Below are 17,244 nucleotides of genomic sequence, written 5' to 3'. Positions count from 1 at the left end.
CTGCTCTTCACTGCACTGCTCCTCATGCTGCTCCCCATGCCTGGAGTCCCTTGGATTTAGCCTCTGCCTACCAAATCCTCAAACCTATTCAAAACCCATCCAAGGGCTCTGTCCTTATTACCACCATCCTGTCTAAGTCATAGTTAATTCTCATCTTATAATGACACAGTCCCTTACACCTAACTCAAAGAGCATGTCAAAATCCTGTGGCTATAATTAGCACTTATGTGCTCAGTTTTTTGTTTGTTTGTTTGTTTGTTTGTTTGTCTTTTTGCTATTTCTTTGAGCCACTTCTGTGGCATGTGGAGGTTCCCAGGCTAGGGGTCTAATCGGAGCTGTAGCCGCCGGCCTACGCCAGAGCCACAGCAACACGGGATCCGAGCCGCGTCTGCAACCTACACCACAGCTCACAGCAACGCCGGATCGTTAACCCACTGAGCAAGGGCAGGGACCGAACCCGCAACCTCATGGTTCCTAGTCGGATTCGTTAACCACTGCGCCATGACGGGAACTCCTATGTGCTCAGTTTTGAGTGTCTATGCAGCGTTTTCCTGGGGAGAAGGATTATGTCTTATCCAGCTTTTATCTTCTCATTGTACCTAGTTGTAGCATTGCACATTGGACACATAATTGCTAAACTGCATTGAGGCTACTTGATATGTGGAAAGGGCACCTGTGTGGGAGTCAGTTGCCCTGGGTTCTAGCGCTAGCTGCCACTCATTGCTGACATTACATCAGTGAGTTTGCTTTCTCAGTTTCAGTGACATTAATCTGTGTAGCGAGGATAATAGTATGCCTTCTGCTGATTTCACAGAGCTGGCCTAGGATATGAAATGAGAAAAAAAATACCTAAAAGCACTCTGCAGTCTTTTCAATACTGTGCACATACAAAGGATGATTATGACAACGCATAAGAAGAAATGGACAGAGGAGTTCAAGTGTTGTAAACAAATCAACTGTTCTTCACGTGACTCCATCAAGGGCAGGAGGCTGCCTATCCAGGATCCTGACATTCAGAAGGGAGATACTTAATAAGGCCCTGTCCAATTCTAAGGTCCCCTGGTGCTGCCTTTTCAGCACAGCACAGAAAAGACCGATGTTCAGAAACACTAGCAGTGAAGGAAGAGGTTCCTGGGTCCTCTGAAGCTGCCACTTTTCTCTCTTCATCTTTGTCTCTTTGTCCATATGAGTGCTTTGGTGAGTTTTAGCCCTTTCGCACACTCATGTAGTGGATTAAACTTTACTGTTCAGTCATAGACTATGGAAAAGCCCCTGTGACACAGGCCCCTTGTTTTCTTCACCCTAAAGATAACACGAGAACAGTCGATCTACAACAGACAGTATTCTTTTCAGCTCATGCTCTGATTTTTAAATTTTCATGACAGATATCAAAGCATCACACATATTTCTGTGAATTCAGAAGGGGCTCGAGCATTTTAAAGTCTGACTTCCCCATGAAGATGATACTATATTGTTAAAATGACATATTCTCTAAGAATCTGCCTTCATTCCATGCCCAGTGGCTGTTCTGACTCTCTGAGCCCAACAGCAATCTTATAGTTAATTCTGCCAACCACTCTTGAATTCTTCACAGTTATGAGCATATCCTGATCCTGAACATAAGGGGAGTTCACTTACAACGGAGGAATACTGAAAGGCTTTCAAATTCAGGTTGTAGAGAATAGGACATCTTAGGATGAATGTATTAGAATCCATCAATTACTTTCTTAGGTTTTGTTTGTTTGTTTTGACTGGGTTGGTGTTCACATTCTGACCTCATATTTAATTCTGCAAAAATGCCACAGTGTTTGTACTGCAGTTACTAACCTTAAAATGATTAAATTATTTCCCTTAAAAATGTAAATTTTAAAAAAGTCTAAATCATGCTCAGCCAAATCCTCCATTTACTTTTCATGGTTCAAGTAATTTTTCTAGTTCTTTTTTTTACCTTTTCAAGAAGAGCTTTTCTGGAATGTGGATGTGTGGCAGTTGCATTTTCTGGAGGTACAACTCTTGGAGGCCACTGAGATGATCTTGTAAATTCTGGGCATAAGGAAGATTCCTAGATGCTTCCTGAAGCCATGTATTTGTTGCCTACAAAATAATAGAAGTTTGAAGAGCAGCGGGCATGGAGGGCATCAAATCACAATTACTAGTAGGTGATAATCCATATTTGACAGACTGACCACTAAGCAGGATGGTGTAATGACAACTAAAGAAATAAATCATAAAAATATGAATTTCATTTATCCAGTCATGAATCTATTCCTATATTTTATAAAAGCAATATATATCATAGTCAAATCCATGGTCAGTGTCCTGAAGCTCCCTGTGATATCTTAAAGCACAGGAAACTCTTCTGCTTAGGAGTATTCATTTGGTATGGATCACATAGAGCCTGTGTAACTGGGTAACCATGCACCTATGAATGTTTCCTTTTCTCTCCAGGAATTCCCTGGGGGTAGGAAGTGTTGTCTTATCCATCTTTGCATAGTCTCCTTCACCTAACTCAGGGTTGAGTTAGCATAAGAGCTAAGTAATCAGCTCTTATGATGAGTACTTACACCTATTAATTTGGAACCCATGTGCCGGAAAGTCATGTCTGTTTGAGGAACTCTGTGATCCAGGAGACTCTTGGCATACGTGTGCAAGCTTTTAGGGTAATCAGAGAGATCCACAGGGAAATTGGAAGCTGCTTTTTTAGTATCCATGTTGGTGCCTGCGTTCCATTCAAATTCAATCTTTTCTTCATCTGAAAACACACACATGAAATAGTTGTCAGTAATACCTGGTCAGCCCCTACCTGAGGCTGTTGGCATTGTACTTATGTACACGATGCTCACATGGGGAAGAGGAACATACCGTAACGCCACACTACCCTCTTGGAAATTGTTGAGCCATACGCTGTAGCAGATGAGTCCATCTGGAGGAGTAGTTTGGAGGGAGACCAGTGGGTGAGGATATCACTTCTGGCTTCTGCTTGCAAGCGTGGTATGGAAATAACACCTTTGATTCTGCCTTCTTCCTTCCTTTCATAACTATCGGGGTGGGGCGGGGGGAGGGGGAGAGTCAGTTGACATCAACGACTATTCCTTCTAAGGAGACAGGCAGGATTAAACACAAGTTCCGTTTGTGGCGATGAAAATGAGATCCATAAAGACATGACCAGAGACTAAACTTCTTAACTTGTATAGCTAACTCAGCATAAATTCAGGACTTTCCAGGGAGGTATGGGAGAAAGGTTTTCAAAAACTATTTGAATCCTGCTCTTCCATTTATTAGCTCTATTGCCTTAGAAGAATTTATTTAGCCCCTCTGAGCTACCATTTCCTTATCTATAAAACAGGTAAACTCACACTTATCTTGCAGTTTATTATGAGGACTGAGATAATTTCTTTAATGCACTCAGTACAGTGTCTGATGAATAGTAAGTTTCCAGTGAGTGACAGGCAGATCCAACTGGGCATGTGCAGAGGGTCAGAACGTTGAGGGTTCTATTTGCCCCTTACACTGCAGAGCACAGATACCCTTGGTCTGGTCAGCTACAAAGCTGAAAAGGAAGAACAGAGAAAGCCAGGAAGGCCCGTAGCTAGACTCAGAGCCCCTTGAAGCTTCCTTACCTCACATGGCCGGTGAGTGTGACCTCAGTGATCTTCTTGTTCTGTAGGTCCAGGGTGAGCTTGTAAGCCTTTTTTTCCATGGTAGATTTTTCACTAACTCTGAGGATTGTCCCAAGCTCAATGTCAAAATCTGGAATTTGGATTTCACTGGACAAAGTCTTACTCTGCCGGTTATATCTGAACATCATAGTAGCCTTGGTCTGCTTCACACCTGGAAGAGGATTGAAGAGAATCGAGATGTTTATTCAGAAGTTCCCATCATGGCTCAGCAGTACTGAACCCGACTAGTATCCATGAGGATGAGGGTTCAATCCTTGGCCTTGTTTAGTGGGTTAAGGATCAGGCTTTGCCATGAGATGCAGTGTAGGTTGCAGATGCGGCTCAGATCCCATGTTGCTGTAGCTGCAGTGTAGGCCTGCAGCTTCAGCTCTGATTTGACCCCTAGCCTTGGAACTTCCATAGGCCACAGGTGCAGCCCTCAAAAAAGAAAGAAAAAAAAAGATGTTTGTTCAGAAGCTATGTTTAGAAAGGAAAGAGAAGGAGGTGCAATGCTGAGGTGCAATGAGATAGGCAGCATCTCTGAAGTTCCAGGACATAGGTTTGATCCCTGACCCTGCACAGTGGGTTAAGGGATCTGGTATTGCCACAGTTGTGGCATAGATCAAAACTGCAGCTCTGATCTATTGTTGCCATGGGAAATCCATGTGCTGCAGGATGGCCAAAAGATAAATAAACAAACAAATAGAAAAAAAAGAGAAAAGGAAAGAGGAAAAAGGGCATAGGAACTGCAAGTACTTAAATGAGAACACAGCTCAAGATTTTACCTTAAGTTTTAAATGGTGTGATACCTGTACATTGGTTCAATCTGTAAACATTGATTGCTTGCTTATCACAGGCCAGGCACTGCTCTTGGTGCTGGGAGTCCCTGCCCTCATGGAGCTGACATTCTAGTGGGAGATGTACAGACAGTAAGCAAGTACATTATTTATGTCAGGTGGAAATAAATGTTAGGAAGAAAAGTAAAACTGGATAAGATGATAAGGGACAGGAAGGGATAGAAAATGTGTGACTTCACGTGTGGTGGTCAGAGAAGTTCTGACACGGGGCTGAGGGGTGGGGTATGTGGGTAGAGACTTGAATGAAGAGAGAGGCCGAGCCAGGCTGCATCCTGCGGGCAGAGCCTTCCAGGCACAGGGAGTCAGAAATGCAAAAGTCCTGATGTGGGAAAAAGGGAGCATATTCAGGGAACTGTAAGGGCTCAGTGTCCCTCTGTGTCAAGCTGACATGGCATCTCTGTATGATTCTCTGTCTACAACCCCCTTCCTGGGCTCTTGCCACCCCTGCCCTGACTTCTCTCCCCAACTCCTCCTCTTTTTGTCACAAGATTCCCATGTTTCCTTCAACTCACAGGGTGTCCATTTTATATCTTTTGCAAAATTGTTACATGACATTTTTTCATTATGCACCCCATGCATGCACCCCTTTTCCTGTGGGTTTTGTCTTCTTAGTTTAATTATGTGACATATTATTAGTTTAATTTTGCGACATATCATTCCTACAGAAAACAATTTCCAAACCAGATGTCTAAGCTTCCCCATCCCCTGAAACCCGCTGCCTCAGTAGCTGCCTTTCCCATCTCAGTAAATGGCAACCCCATTCTTTTTGCTCAGACCAAAAACGTTCGAGTCATCCTGATTGCCTTTATTCTTATACTGAACATCCACTGTATCAGTGAAGTCAGTCTGCCGAATCTTCAAAACAGGCCAGAATCCAACCACTTCTCAGATCTCCTTCGCCACCACTCTCATCCAAAGCGCCACCGTCTCTGGCAGGGATCACTGCTAACGGCCTGCATCCTAGTTTCTCTACCCTTATCCTCCCTGAAGTCTACACAGACATTAATCAAATAGTAGCTTCTTCAAAAGTAAAGAAATGGGACCTCATCAAACTTACAGCTCTTGCACAGCAAAGAAAACCTTAAATAAAATGAAAAGACAACGTATGGAAGTGGAGAAAATATTTGCAAATAGATGCAACTGACAAATGGAAATTTGTTAACTTCTAAAATGAACAAATAGCTTATACAACTCAGTATCAAAAAAAAAAAAAAAAGAAAATCAAAAATGGTCAGAAGACCTAAACAGACATTTCTCTAAAGAAGACATACAGATGGTCAACAGGCATATGAAAAGATGCTCAACAGCGCTAACTGTTAGAGAAATGCAAATCAAAACTACAGTGAGGTAACAGCTCACACTGGTCAGAATGGCCATCTTCAAACAGTCTATAAACAATAAATGTTGGACAGGGTGTGGAGAAAAAGGAACCCTCCTACACTGTTGGGGGGAATGTAAATTGTTGCAGCCACTATGGCAAACAGTATGGAGATTCCTTAAAAAACTAAAACTAGAGTTACCATATGACCCAGAAATCCCAATCCTGGATATATATCTGGAGAAAACTCTAATTTGAAGAGCTATATGCACCCCAATGTTCATAGCAGCACTACTTCAAGAGCCACTACTGAAGCAACCTAAATACTCATTGACAGGTGAATGGATACAGAAGAGGTGGTATATGTACATATGTATACAATGGAATAGTACTCAGTCATAAAAGAATAAAATATTGCCATTTTCAGCAACATGGATGGAACTAGAGATTATCATACTAAGTGAAGTAAGTCAGACAGAGAAAGACATATCATATGATGTCACTTACATGTGGAATCTAAAAAAAATGATACTTGGGAGTTTCTGTTGTGGTGTGGTGGAAATGAATCTGACTAGTATCCATGAGGATTCAGGTTTGATCCCTGGCCTCGATCAGTGGGTCAGGGATCCAGCATTACTGTGAGCTGTGGTGTAGATTGCAGATGAGGCTCGGATCCCACTTTGCTGTAGCTGTGGCTGTGGCGTCGGCCAGCAGCTATCGCTGATTTGACCCCTACCCTGGGAACTTCCATATGCCATGGATGAGGCCCTAAAAACCAAAAAATAAAAAAGATAAAAATATGATACAAATGAACTTATTTACAAAACAGAAACAGACTCCCAGACATAGAAAACAAACTTAACGGTTACCAAAGCGGAGGGAGGGGAAGGATAAATTAGGAGTTTGGAATTAACAGATACACACTATGAAATAAAAAATAAACTAGGACCTGCCGTATAGACAGAGAACTATACTCAATTCAATATCTTGTAATACCTATAATGGAAAAGAATATATATGTATAACTGAATCACTTTGCTATACGACTGAAACTAACACAACATTGCAAACCAACTATACTTCAATAAAAAAGTAGCTTCTTATTTCACTCATTGTAAAAGCCAACATCCTTACCACAACCTACAAGACCATCCTTTCCCCACCGCCCCATCTCTCTGATGTCATCTTCCAACATTTTCCTCCTCGATCTCTCTGTTTTAGACATACTAGCTTCCTTCTTATTCCTCAAACATAGCAGGTCAGGCACCTGCCTCAGGGCTTTTGCACCAGCTGCCCCTCAGCCTGCAACACTCTTTCCATAAAGCTTATCACCTTACTTCCTTCAGCTCTTTTATGCTCCCTTTACCATTGAGAGTTCCCCTTATCATTCCAAATGCCATTGGCTTCCCCCATCCTTCCTCCTTGTGGCCACTCCCGACGTGCCCCAGACCCATCTGTGCTCTATTCTCCCCAGCACTGATCTGACACTCTGAACATTGACTTGTCTGGCTTACGGTAAACTCCACAATGACAGCAACTTATCTCTACTGTTGACTGTTCTAGCTTTGGCTCTTAGAACAGGCCTGATACTTATACGGCATTCAGTAAATAGTTGTTAAATACATTGAAATGAATATGTTCTCCTTGTGAGTCCTGGACCTGAGACTGAGGGCAGAGAGGGGGGAACCCTTTTCTGGATACTTGCCTTCTGCCTGAGTTACAAACTTCAGCATGTCCACCAAGGCGTCACCATCTCTCTGGAGTTCATAGGAAGTGCTGGCTGAATACTGCTCTACTTCTCCTGTGGGCTTCAGGTCCAGTTCAAATCTAAAGATGTTACAGTGCATATGGTAGGTAATGTCAGCACTGTCAATTATGACAACATCCCCCAAACCCCTCAGCCCCAATTGCAACAAAAATGTGGTCCTTGTTTAACATTGTCTCTCATCCTTAACTAATAAGGATCTCCATAATCCCTTTAGGTGCCTCCAAAAGCCCAAGGCAAGGGCAGACCCCAAGTTTCCTGAGGTTTGGGGATCTGCAGAGCAGGGGCTGGCTGGTTGTGTGAGTGGAGCTGAGGGAGAGGGAGTGGGCTCCAAGGAAGATCATGCCAATTTGTCTGGAGGCTCAGAAACATGGAAACTGAATTGGGAGCACATCAGAACCTGTGCTGTGATTTCCTGCTTTGATGCATGAGGGAGAAAGTCGGGGGGGGGGGGACCATCGATAAAGAGAAGTTTTTAAAGGAGTGGTTCCCCATGGCAATGGGTACAGTTCCCTTGAGGGAGCTTGACAGAGTCACCTCGTTGTTTTCTTTGAGCTAAGACCTTAGCAGTCATGATGCCTCACTTTTCAGTGCTCCCCACCACCCCCATGGAGACACCCAGTCCCAGACTCAAAGTTTAGGTAGGGATGTGGGGACCCTTTGGGTGTGGTGGGCAGAGGACCACTGTTCTAAATAATCAAAGGATAGTGAAAATTCCTGAGGCTGGTGACATGGCTCCCCCAACACACAGCATTTTTCCTTGGCCTTGTGAGGTGGCCATGATGTAGGAAGTGAGTAGATGCTGGGTGAGGAAACTGAGCATCTCTGACCTGGTGTCCCCGGTCAGCGGGTAGTAGGAGGAAGAGTCTGTGGAGCTGGCGTTCGAGTAAGCAACTGTGGTGCAGTAGTTCAGGCCAATAAAGAAGGGCTTGCAAGTTGACCAGGACTGCCTGTTCTCAATCAGAGGTGGAATCGCTTCCGTTTTGGTGGTAGAGACCAAATGCAATGTGTTACTAGTGAAGAAAGAAAAAAAACCCTGAGTTGTTGTCAAGTCATGAATCCAAAGGACCATCATTGGCACAAATACTGCCTCCTTATCCTGCCCTCTATCTCCCCTCTGTTCATACCCACCTCAAATTCTTTGATTTACTCAGAAACGAAGAATAGTGAGAAGAACATCAACAAGGCTGACAATCACAGTGACTCTTATGTTTCCCAAAACAACTTGCACAAAGATACTGCATCAAGTTCATTACACTTATTATATGTCATTTCTTCAACAGTAGGCATTAAAAGTCTTTTACAGAAGACACAGGCTCAGAGAGGTAAGTAACCATCAGTGGACTTGACCTCAGAGGTGCCTCTCCCTTCCTAAGGTGTGGATAAGAGGTGCCCTGCTTCTCTGTCATCTGAAATCTCTCCCTACTGGCTTCTTTCCACCAGCATTAAATACACCCAAGTCTCTTCTCCCACTGTGTACACACACACACACACACACACACACACACACACACACTCACTTTCCTTCCTTTCTAACCACCTCCTTTCCCCCTCATAATCAAGAACTTTGTCTTTTCAGTCTCCACTTTCTTTCAACATCCTTCTCAATAAACAAGGATGTGACTACCACCCCTATGGTGCTTCTGGAACTGCTTTCATCAGCATCTCCAATCACCTCCAATGGACATTTTCAGGCTTTGATTTCTTTGATCTCTTGGAAGCATCCCGTAGAGTTGCTCACTTATGGCCAGATTAAGATGTTAGGATCTGAAACCTCTGCAAAGATTATGGTATCCTCCTCCCAAGCACGCGCTTAAAAAATTAGCAAGTTCAGGAAAGTTCAACAATGTCCTGATTTCGTCCAAAGATGCTTTCTTTGATACATCATGTTCTTTTCTCAGTGTTGCTTCCTCATTTTAGGGGTGTCCTAAGACCAAGCTTTGCTGGTGGGCTGGAGCCCTAAGTGCCAGCTCTGGTCTGCCTATGGGGTGATTCCCCCCTGTGGCTATACCTGGGCTTCTGTGGCCCTTCATGGCCCTGGTTCTCCTGCCTCTTTGGTCACCCCTTCTCACTTTTGTTGCTTCCTCCTCTCCCTCGCATGCATATATTCTACAAGTTTCTGTCTTCCTCAAAAATCAGTCACTTCCACGACCTCTCCATGCCTATGGTTCCCAGATCTGTATTTAGAGCTTAAACCTTTTTCCTGAGCTCAGTCCCACTGGTCTGACCACCGCTGGACGTTCTCATCGTCTCTCTCACAGGACTTCCACGCAGCATGCTGAAAGTGAATTTGTCAGCATCCCCCATGGCAGCTGCTCTCCCTCTGCAGACCCTCATTCAGTGGAGGGGGTACCCCAACTCCCTTTTCATTTATCCTCACCCTCCAGTTCTAGTCAATCACCAGGCACATGTGTTTCCACCTCCTAAGGATTTCTGGGGTTGCTCACTCTTCTCTCCACCTGGCCCTCGTCTCTCCCAGGCGTGACTGTAACAGGTTCCTAACTGGTCTCCCTGTCGCCAGTCATGCCTCCTTTCCACGCATTTCCACTCGGGAGTCAGAATTTTCTAAAATGCCAACCTTGTTTTATTTATGCCCCCACTTCACACCCCTTTGGCTTCAGAAGAGTCCAAACTCCTTGCGATGGCTCCCACGGCTGACCCTTGCCAACCTCTCACATCCTCTCTCACTGTGCTTCCCGAGGACTGGACCACACAGAATGTCTCGTCATTCCTAAACCATGTTATTTTTCCTTCAGGTCACTGCATGCGTTTTGCTCCTTGCCTGGGAACACTCATTCCTTTCTCTTTGGCATGGATAGCTCTGACACAACTTTCAGGGACCAGGTTAAATGCGTCTTTCTTCAGAGGCTTTCCTGAACTGACACAGGCTCCAAGATACAGACTTTCACGGTCCTCTAAAGCTTCCTCTAACTCATCCCTCACTTTGTTGCCTCATTGTATGTCCTTCCTGTACCCTGCAAGCTCTAGAAGGTTAGGGACCTTGTACATCTCATTCAACATGCTTCAAATATATCAGGCAACTATTTTTACTATACTTGAATCAACAAATTAATGTGTCCAACATATGGGAACTAAGGTAAACGGGTGCTGGAGGATATCATTGAAAATGGAGCTCTCAAAAGGAGGCAGGAGAGTAGAATTTGCATGCTCTATCCATTGAACGAGCCACCACAAACCAATATGTCTTCCGGTATTTTTCTTGGGAAAAATGTTCATCTCCCAAGGATAATTTCTCTATTGCTAGTGTTTCTTCATTCTCGAAATGCACAGCCAAACAAATGACAAGAAAACACCACCTAATAGCAACTAATTAATCAGTAGGTCTTAAGTCTTAACTTAGTGAAATGTGAAGCGTCAAGGAAAGTGTAATTACGTAGCAAGTCTAGAGTAGGTTAAAAACAGGTGACCCAGCACCTTCTCTCTCCCCATCCTCCCACCCCCGGACCAGTCCACCGAGGCCTGAATTTCTCCGCCAGCTGTCTGGCCTGGCCAAGTCCTGCGGGTCCAGTCCCAATCCTCTGTTTCAAACGGGCTCATCAGATCTAACTGCAGGAGTTACCTGGCGCTGAAGAGCCTGACTGGCCTCTTGGGAGAGGGGATGATGAGCCTCAGCTGCCCGGCTCTCAGGGCCACTCGCGCCTCCAGACCCGTCTCGTGGAAGAAGTTGGTGTTCATTTGGACCCCGCTCCTTGCAAAGTCCGGAATGATGATGGCCATGTTTGTCACAAACTCCACAGACACAGAGGGCTTTGTCACCAGTTCTGCCTGCATCTGTAAGTCAGAACACGACCTATTCATCTTTGTGAAATAACCTTGGTCCCCTGCAGTCGGATCAGTCACCCTTCCCCGGCCTGAGCAAATATCCCTTGGTTGCTCACACCAAAGGGAACATGACTACGATTTGTTTGCAGGAGGAAAAGCACCCAGGACTAGGCAGTGCCTGAGTTAACTTGAAACATGACAAGATAAAAAGGGACAGAAATAGCAGGGTCCTCATGTTACTTCCCTGCCCAAGGGGAGCTGGCCAGGTGGTTCATCCTAGTGGAACTTGTAACTTTTCATACAAGTTAGTGAGGTGATTCCCACGATGGTGCACTTTGACTTGAACTGGAAACACACTTTTAAATAGCACGAGAACCCGATCCTGGAGGAAAAGAACCACCTAGGGAAGGACAAGGTGAACAGGGACTTACTTGGGCCACTTCCAGTTTCACTCCAGCTTTGACTCCAGGAGTGAGGACGCCGGAGGAGGACACCTGCAGTTGCAACCCAAGGCCAGTGGGGAGTTCAAAGGCATTGTCCATGAAGATGTAGTGAAGAAACAAGTCATTCTTGGAACCTTTCCTTATGATCTCCGTAATCTGTAGATCCAAAAGGGGAGAATAAAAGTAAGACTTTGTGAAATGCAGCCTCCCCCACAACAGACAATAATTATTCTTCTTTGTCCAGAAAGGAAGGGACCAGCATATTTTACCTAGCTGAATAGTGTAGTAAGTAAAGATGAATGACTACTGATTTCCACAAACTGGGATACAAAAAAAAAAATTGCCCTGGGTAGATACCATGTTCTTTTCAACTGGTGATTCAGAGGCATTTCAGGATGTTTATGGGCCTTTGAGACTTGTGAACTTGAAGTATCATTGCATGGCATGGCTTAATTTTGGCTTTTTTGGAGTCAAGGGTTTACTTGCAGAACAATATATTATGGTAAAACTAATTTTTTGTTTAAAATAATTTAGATGAGGTGCCTATCAGTATGAATTGGATTTTGTTTTTTTATAACACATCTGGAAAATAACTTGGGATCTCTTTTCCTAAAGCCACATTATTATTCAAAATCCTAGGGAGTATGTTCAGATATTTTCTTCTTTCTTAATGAATTAATGAAAAACTAGAGTTCATATGCCACATGCATCATTTCATAATCACTGCATCATTTCAGTATTAAAAGGAACTTGTAGCATAGGTAGAGGGAGAGATACTTACCATTGTTTTCTGCAGTCAAATGCTCTACCACTGAGCTATACCCCCTATCATTGTTTTCTGGATGAACAAATGAATGTTTTTTAAAAAATACATCGAACATAATGATGAGTAGCTTAATTTCTACATGTTATCGATTCCTTGCAAGCCAAGAATCTTCTTCACTGAAATTTAAGGCAAACCCACCTCTTTAAAGGAAGTGTTCTGGTTTGCATGGCTGGGCTCTTAAGGGAGTCTGGGAGATGCAAGAGGACCACAGGCTAATCTCAGACCCTGCAATGGGGTCTGGCCCACTTACCATCTGGGGGATCCCCTGCAGAGTACGAACACCATTCAGCAGCAGTCTCCCCAGGAGCTGGAGGTCATGGAGCTTGACAAAGCCAAGTTCCTCGCCCAAGATGTGGAGGTAGGCTCTGGCTTCGGGGAATTCTTTGGATTTCAAATCTTTAATCAGATTCTCAAGACTGAACATAATTCCGTTGACCATGTCCTGGGATGTTAATGACAAAGTGTTTAGTGAGGTGTCAGCACTGTCAAACACCTTTAGTTTCCTGATGTGGTACCTCTCTGATGCAGCCTCGATGGACCTAAACACAGACATTGAAGGTGGGGGACACTGGGCAGACACTGAATTCAGGCTCCCACCTTTTCTCAAAAGAGAGCTAGCTAGCTATTCCAAACAGCTGAAATCAACTGAGGTCCTGTCAGGGACAGTGGTGCTTCCACACTGTTCTTAACTTGAATGACAAAGGCATAGTAAGGAGGGTGATTTCTGCTCTCCAGGATGCCAGCATCCCTGTGGCTCTCCAAGATCAGAAGATCCTCTGCCTCTCATCCCCTCCCCTGCTTACTCCCTCTCTCCTTTGACTAGGGAAGAACACCACGGGTTTTCTGGGAAAGCATAGCTGCTGTACACATTGGCCAAGAGCGTGAAAAACACCTGATCTAGATAAGTTTATATTTAGATAAGTTCTTCTTAGAGGTAAGCAGAGTTCTACAGACTGATGCTCAGGCATTGAGAAAGAAAATAGTAACTGACAGACCCCAAACAGATCAAAGATTCTCAGCCTAGAGTGGAAGTAAGTAAGTAGAAGATGGAGGTGGGACTATTTGTGAGCATCTTGGAGTAAATTACTGCCTTGCTTCTCAAATTGAAATGTGCATATCAGTCACCTGGAGATCTTGTTAAAATGCAGGTTTAGGTTCTGGAGAGCCTGAGAACCTGCGTTTCTCACGAGTACTGATGTGATGCAATGACTGGACCGCATTTGGGATAGCAAGAAATTAAAGAAAAAGCTCCAGATCATACAATCTATTTTCTACTCCTTAAGTGGAGGCTTATGCTGGCCTTGAAGAGGACTTTCCCCTCGTTAGCTAGTGCACTGATGGGGGAAAGAACCAAAGTAGTTAATAATGATGAAAACATGAATTTAAAAAGTAGAATAGTATCCATTTATTGAATGATCAATCCCAGAATCAGGCACTCTGCTTAGTTAGCATTTTGCATACTTTCTTTCGCTTAATCTTTAAATATCCTTGTGAAGGGTATGGATTATTATGAGCACTCTGGGGCTGTGGAAAGAGACATAACATCAAGCCACTTGCCCAAGTATGCACAGCTTGAAGAGAGAGAGATTAGATTTCAAACCCATGCCCCAGAGTTCACACTTTTAATCCTTATGCTAGAGCACCTCTAATTAAGTCTGGATCCTGGGCAGAACCGGATCTCTGGGAGGTCTATTACTTAAGAAGATCCTGGCTCTTACTCCCACTGGACTGGTTAACCACAGCCATAGCTATCACTTCAGTTAGGTAGTTCCTTGATGACTTCTTGGCTTAGATAAGAATGCTTTTGCATTTAGATACAGAGCTTTCCTTGAGAGCATATGCAACAAGAACATACCTGCTCACGTCTCTCATCTTTGGTGTAGCCAAAGTGGTCCACCAAGACCTTGGAGACACGATCAGGAACTTGACCATCTACCCAGTACAGGGCTTTGTTGACGCTGTCTGGGAAAAATCCTTGTTTTCCAAAAAGAGCTTCCAAGGTTGGCTCAAAGCCTTTTCCTTCCAAACCAATCTGAGAAAGAAAACCAGGCAAGAAAATGCCATCAAGTCTCTCTGTTGTCTGTCAGCCTTCCAGTCCCCTGGTCATATCCATTTCATTAAACAAGTAGTCAGTGAATACTCTAGGGCAGGAGCAAAGCTTGGCGCTCCACAGGAGCAATCTCACCAGAATCTTGAAAGGCAGAACTTACTGTGTGCCTTTTTTTTCTAGAAGAGGCAGATGAGATTCAGAGAAAATAAATAGCTAAACCAAAGATTCAAAGATGGAGTGGATTTAGGGTTTGAACCAGATCTGTCTGAATGCTCAGTCCATGCACCTCCTTGGATTTTGGGTCTAAGGGCTTCTGCATTTCTGTTCATATTAAGGACTTGTGCTTCAGATGACCCCTATTGGGGAGGCAGGAAGTTGAGGAGGGGGAAAGAAGTGATGGTACTACTGCGTGATGATTCTTGATCCCCTCCATAGCTGGCTCACAGCCCCCTTGACTTTCTATTTATGGCATAAAAAAGAATGGGCTAGAAAATATAAGACTGCTTCAGTCTCATACATACCTCGAAGAGATCAGCTGGAGCAAACCCAAAGACTCTGAGGGTTGTTTTCAGCATGCTTTCTTTAGGAAGGTAATTATTTGGATCAAATATAAGATTCCCTTCAATTGTGGTTGAGACTGGGTCAAGTGATGGAAGAGAAATGGACTTGGAAAAGTGATAGTTCCGGGAAAATTTTTTGAAGTCCATGATAGTTGGAAGCTGAGAGTTTTTCAGAGCTTCTTCCACTAACTTTTTCAACCTAGACCGAAAGGAGGAGGGCATTTTGAGCTGACAGACATCATGCTACTCTTTCACCCCAAGTAAATAGGGATTTCCAATCGCTACCAAACTATTTGGGTTTCATTCACCCCAAGAACTTGGCTCAGGTTAGCCACACTTTCACACACATGTTTGTTCTGGAAGAAAGAATAGTCTATGAAGAGCAGGCAGTGGCTGAATCAGAATCCAGGTTTGGAATTTCAGCCCTTCAGAGCAGATGGGGGAAAATGACTCTTACTTACTCCTGGATATATGACTCCTCTGAGTGTAAGATGTTGGCGAGGTGGGAAGCCACAAAGTTCTTCACTTGCTCGTTTTTCTCCCCTGGGAGAAGCTGAGTGACTTTGTTAATATCCGACTGGGAAGGGGCCCTCATCAGCATGAGATAGGCAGCCAGGCGCTTTTCCCCTGGAGAGACGTTATCCAGGAAAGTCTGAAGAAGGACTTCCCGGACCTGTATCCAAAAGAGGAGATGGCTAGCACTGTTCTTTGGTCAGAACATAAACATGCTGGAAGACATGCCTGGTCTTATTATGTGCAAGCTGAATTTCTAAGGATTCTTCAAATGCTGGTACTGAACTTCCTTGCCAGTGTTCCCCCAGAGCAACCAGCTCAAGGAAGTTTTCTCAGAAGACACCTGTCAAATACATGTTGACATCAACTGCATTAAAATATATAAATTATGGCCAAGTTATGACTTGTTGCAGGTCTGCCACTAACTGAAAATAGAGTTGTTTTAACATAAATTATTTCAATGTGAGGGTAAAGGTAGGGTGAGAAAGTAAGAATTTGGGGCTAATACAAGTAGTCTCCAAAGCTCTGGAGTTATTGCCACTTAAGGTGGGGCCAGTCTGACTATTCTAGTTTGGCACAACTGGGGAAAAGGAGACATGCTTTTCCAGGATGGGAGGGACGGTCAGTCTCGGGGGAGGACAGCATGTAGTGACAATCTCACATTTTGCCTGCTGGAGTAGCATCAAGGTCAGGTATTTCTTTCATGTTTACATACAGCTAGGCAGTCAAGCCAATAGGTGTGTTGAAATTTGCAATTAAAAAGCAGTAGAACTGAATGGATAAGCAATGAGATCCTACTGTACGGCAGAGGGAACTATATTCAGTCTCTTGGGATAGACCATGATGGAAGATAATACAAGAAAAAGAATGTAAATATATATATGTATGCCTGGGTCACCCTGCTGTACAGCAGAAATTGGCACAACACTGCAAATCAACTCTAAATAAAAAATAAATATATAAAAAAGAAGTAGAGTAAAGTCAGTAGAATGATGAGAGTTAGATTCTCATTCCAATTCCTTGTCAATCTGAGGAAACTCTTCACTTCCAGCCCTCCTCTGCGGACTTTACCTGGTCCCCAAGTTCCACTTTCCGCAGGGCCTGGATGGCAGCCTTCTGAATCAGCAGCGACGGCTGTGTACTTTTGATACACTTCAGGACTGAAGATGTGAGCTTTGGGGTTAGCTGCTCCATGGTTCTACCAATATTTCCAATGACCTGCATTGAAAAGAAACAAGAGGGAATCAGGGTGCAGGAGGAGATGTGAGGGGTATACAGGAAAAGTGCTTTTGCAATGATGCACGTTACACAAAAAATCTGAAAATACCCTCAGACTCAAGTAGGTGTGATCTTCGTTCCCAGTACAGTTATCACGAATCTGTTCCAACAGGTAATCAGCAATTTCCAGCAGGTCCTGTGTCCCTGTAGGGTTTGTCCTGTGATAGCTACAGAACAAGAGTTAGGACTCAG

The 17,244-nt window shown here is 43.9% G+C and overlaps 1 protein-coding gene across 2 annotated transcripts in view; it reads right to left on the bottom strand.

Annotated features, from left to right (window-relative positions):
• APOB (apolipoprotein B-100) overlaps positions 1 to 17,244 on the bottom strand; it is a 66,105-nt gene that overhangs the window by 12,605 nt on the left and 36,256 nt on the right. Inside the window, exons 11-24 of one of the 2 annotated variants that reach the window (XM_021085692.1) lie at positions 17,102 to 17,219; positions 16,846 to 16,992; positions 15,723 to 15,934; positions 15,223 to 15,460; positions 14,507 to 14,683; positions 12,902 to 13,093; positions 11,814 to 11,981; positions 11,180 to 11,391; positions 8,430 to 8,612; positions 7,540 to 7,661; positions 3,621 to 3,831; positions 2,863 to 3,038; positions 2,565 to 2,752; positions 1,949 to 2,094 (exon numbers count right to left, since the gene is read on the bottom strand). In XM_021085692.1, the coding sequence (XP_020941351.1) occupies positions 1,949 to 2,094; positions 2,565 to 2,752; positions 2,863 to 3,038; positions 3,621 to 3,831; positions 7,540 to 7,661; positions 8,430 to 8,612; positions 11,180 to 11,391; positions 11,814 to 11,981; positions 12,902 to 13,093; positions 14,507 to 14,683; positions 15,223 to 15,460; positions 15,723 to 15,934; positions 16,846 to 16,992; positions 17,102 to 17,219 (2,490 nt within the window). 2 annotated transcript variants of the gene reach the window in all.

This window comes from Sus scrofa, chromosome 3, assembly GCF_000003025.6.
Source record: "Sus scrofa isolate TJ Tabasco breed Duroc chromosome 3, Sscrofa11.1, whole genome shotgun sequence".
Lineage (NCBI taxonomy): Eukaryota > Metazoa > Chordata > Mammalia > Artiodactyla > Suidae > Sus > Sus scrofa.
The sequence above is the reverse complement of the archived record's forward strand: the minus strand, read 5'-3'. Positions and strand labels throughout refer to the sequence as shown.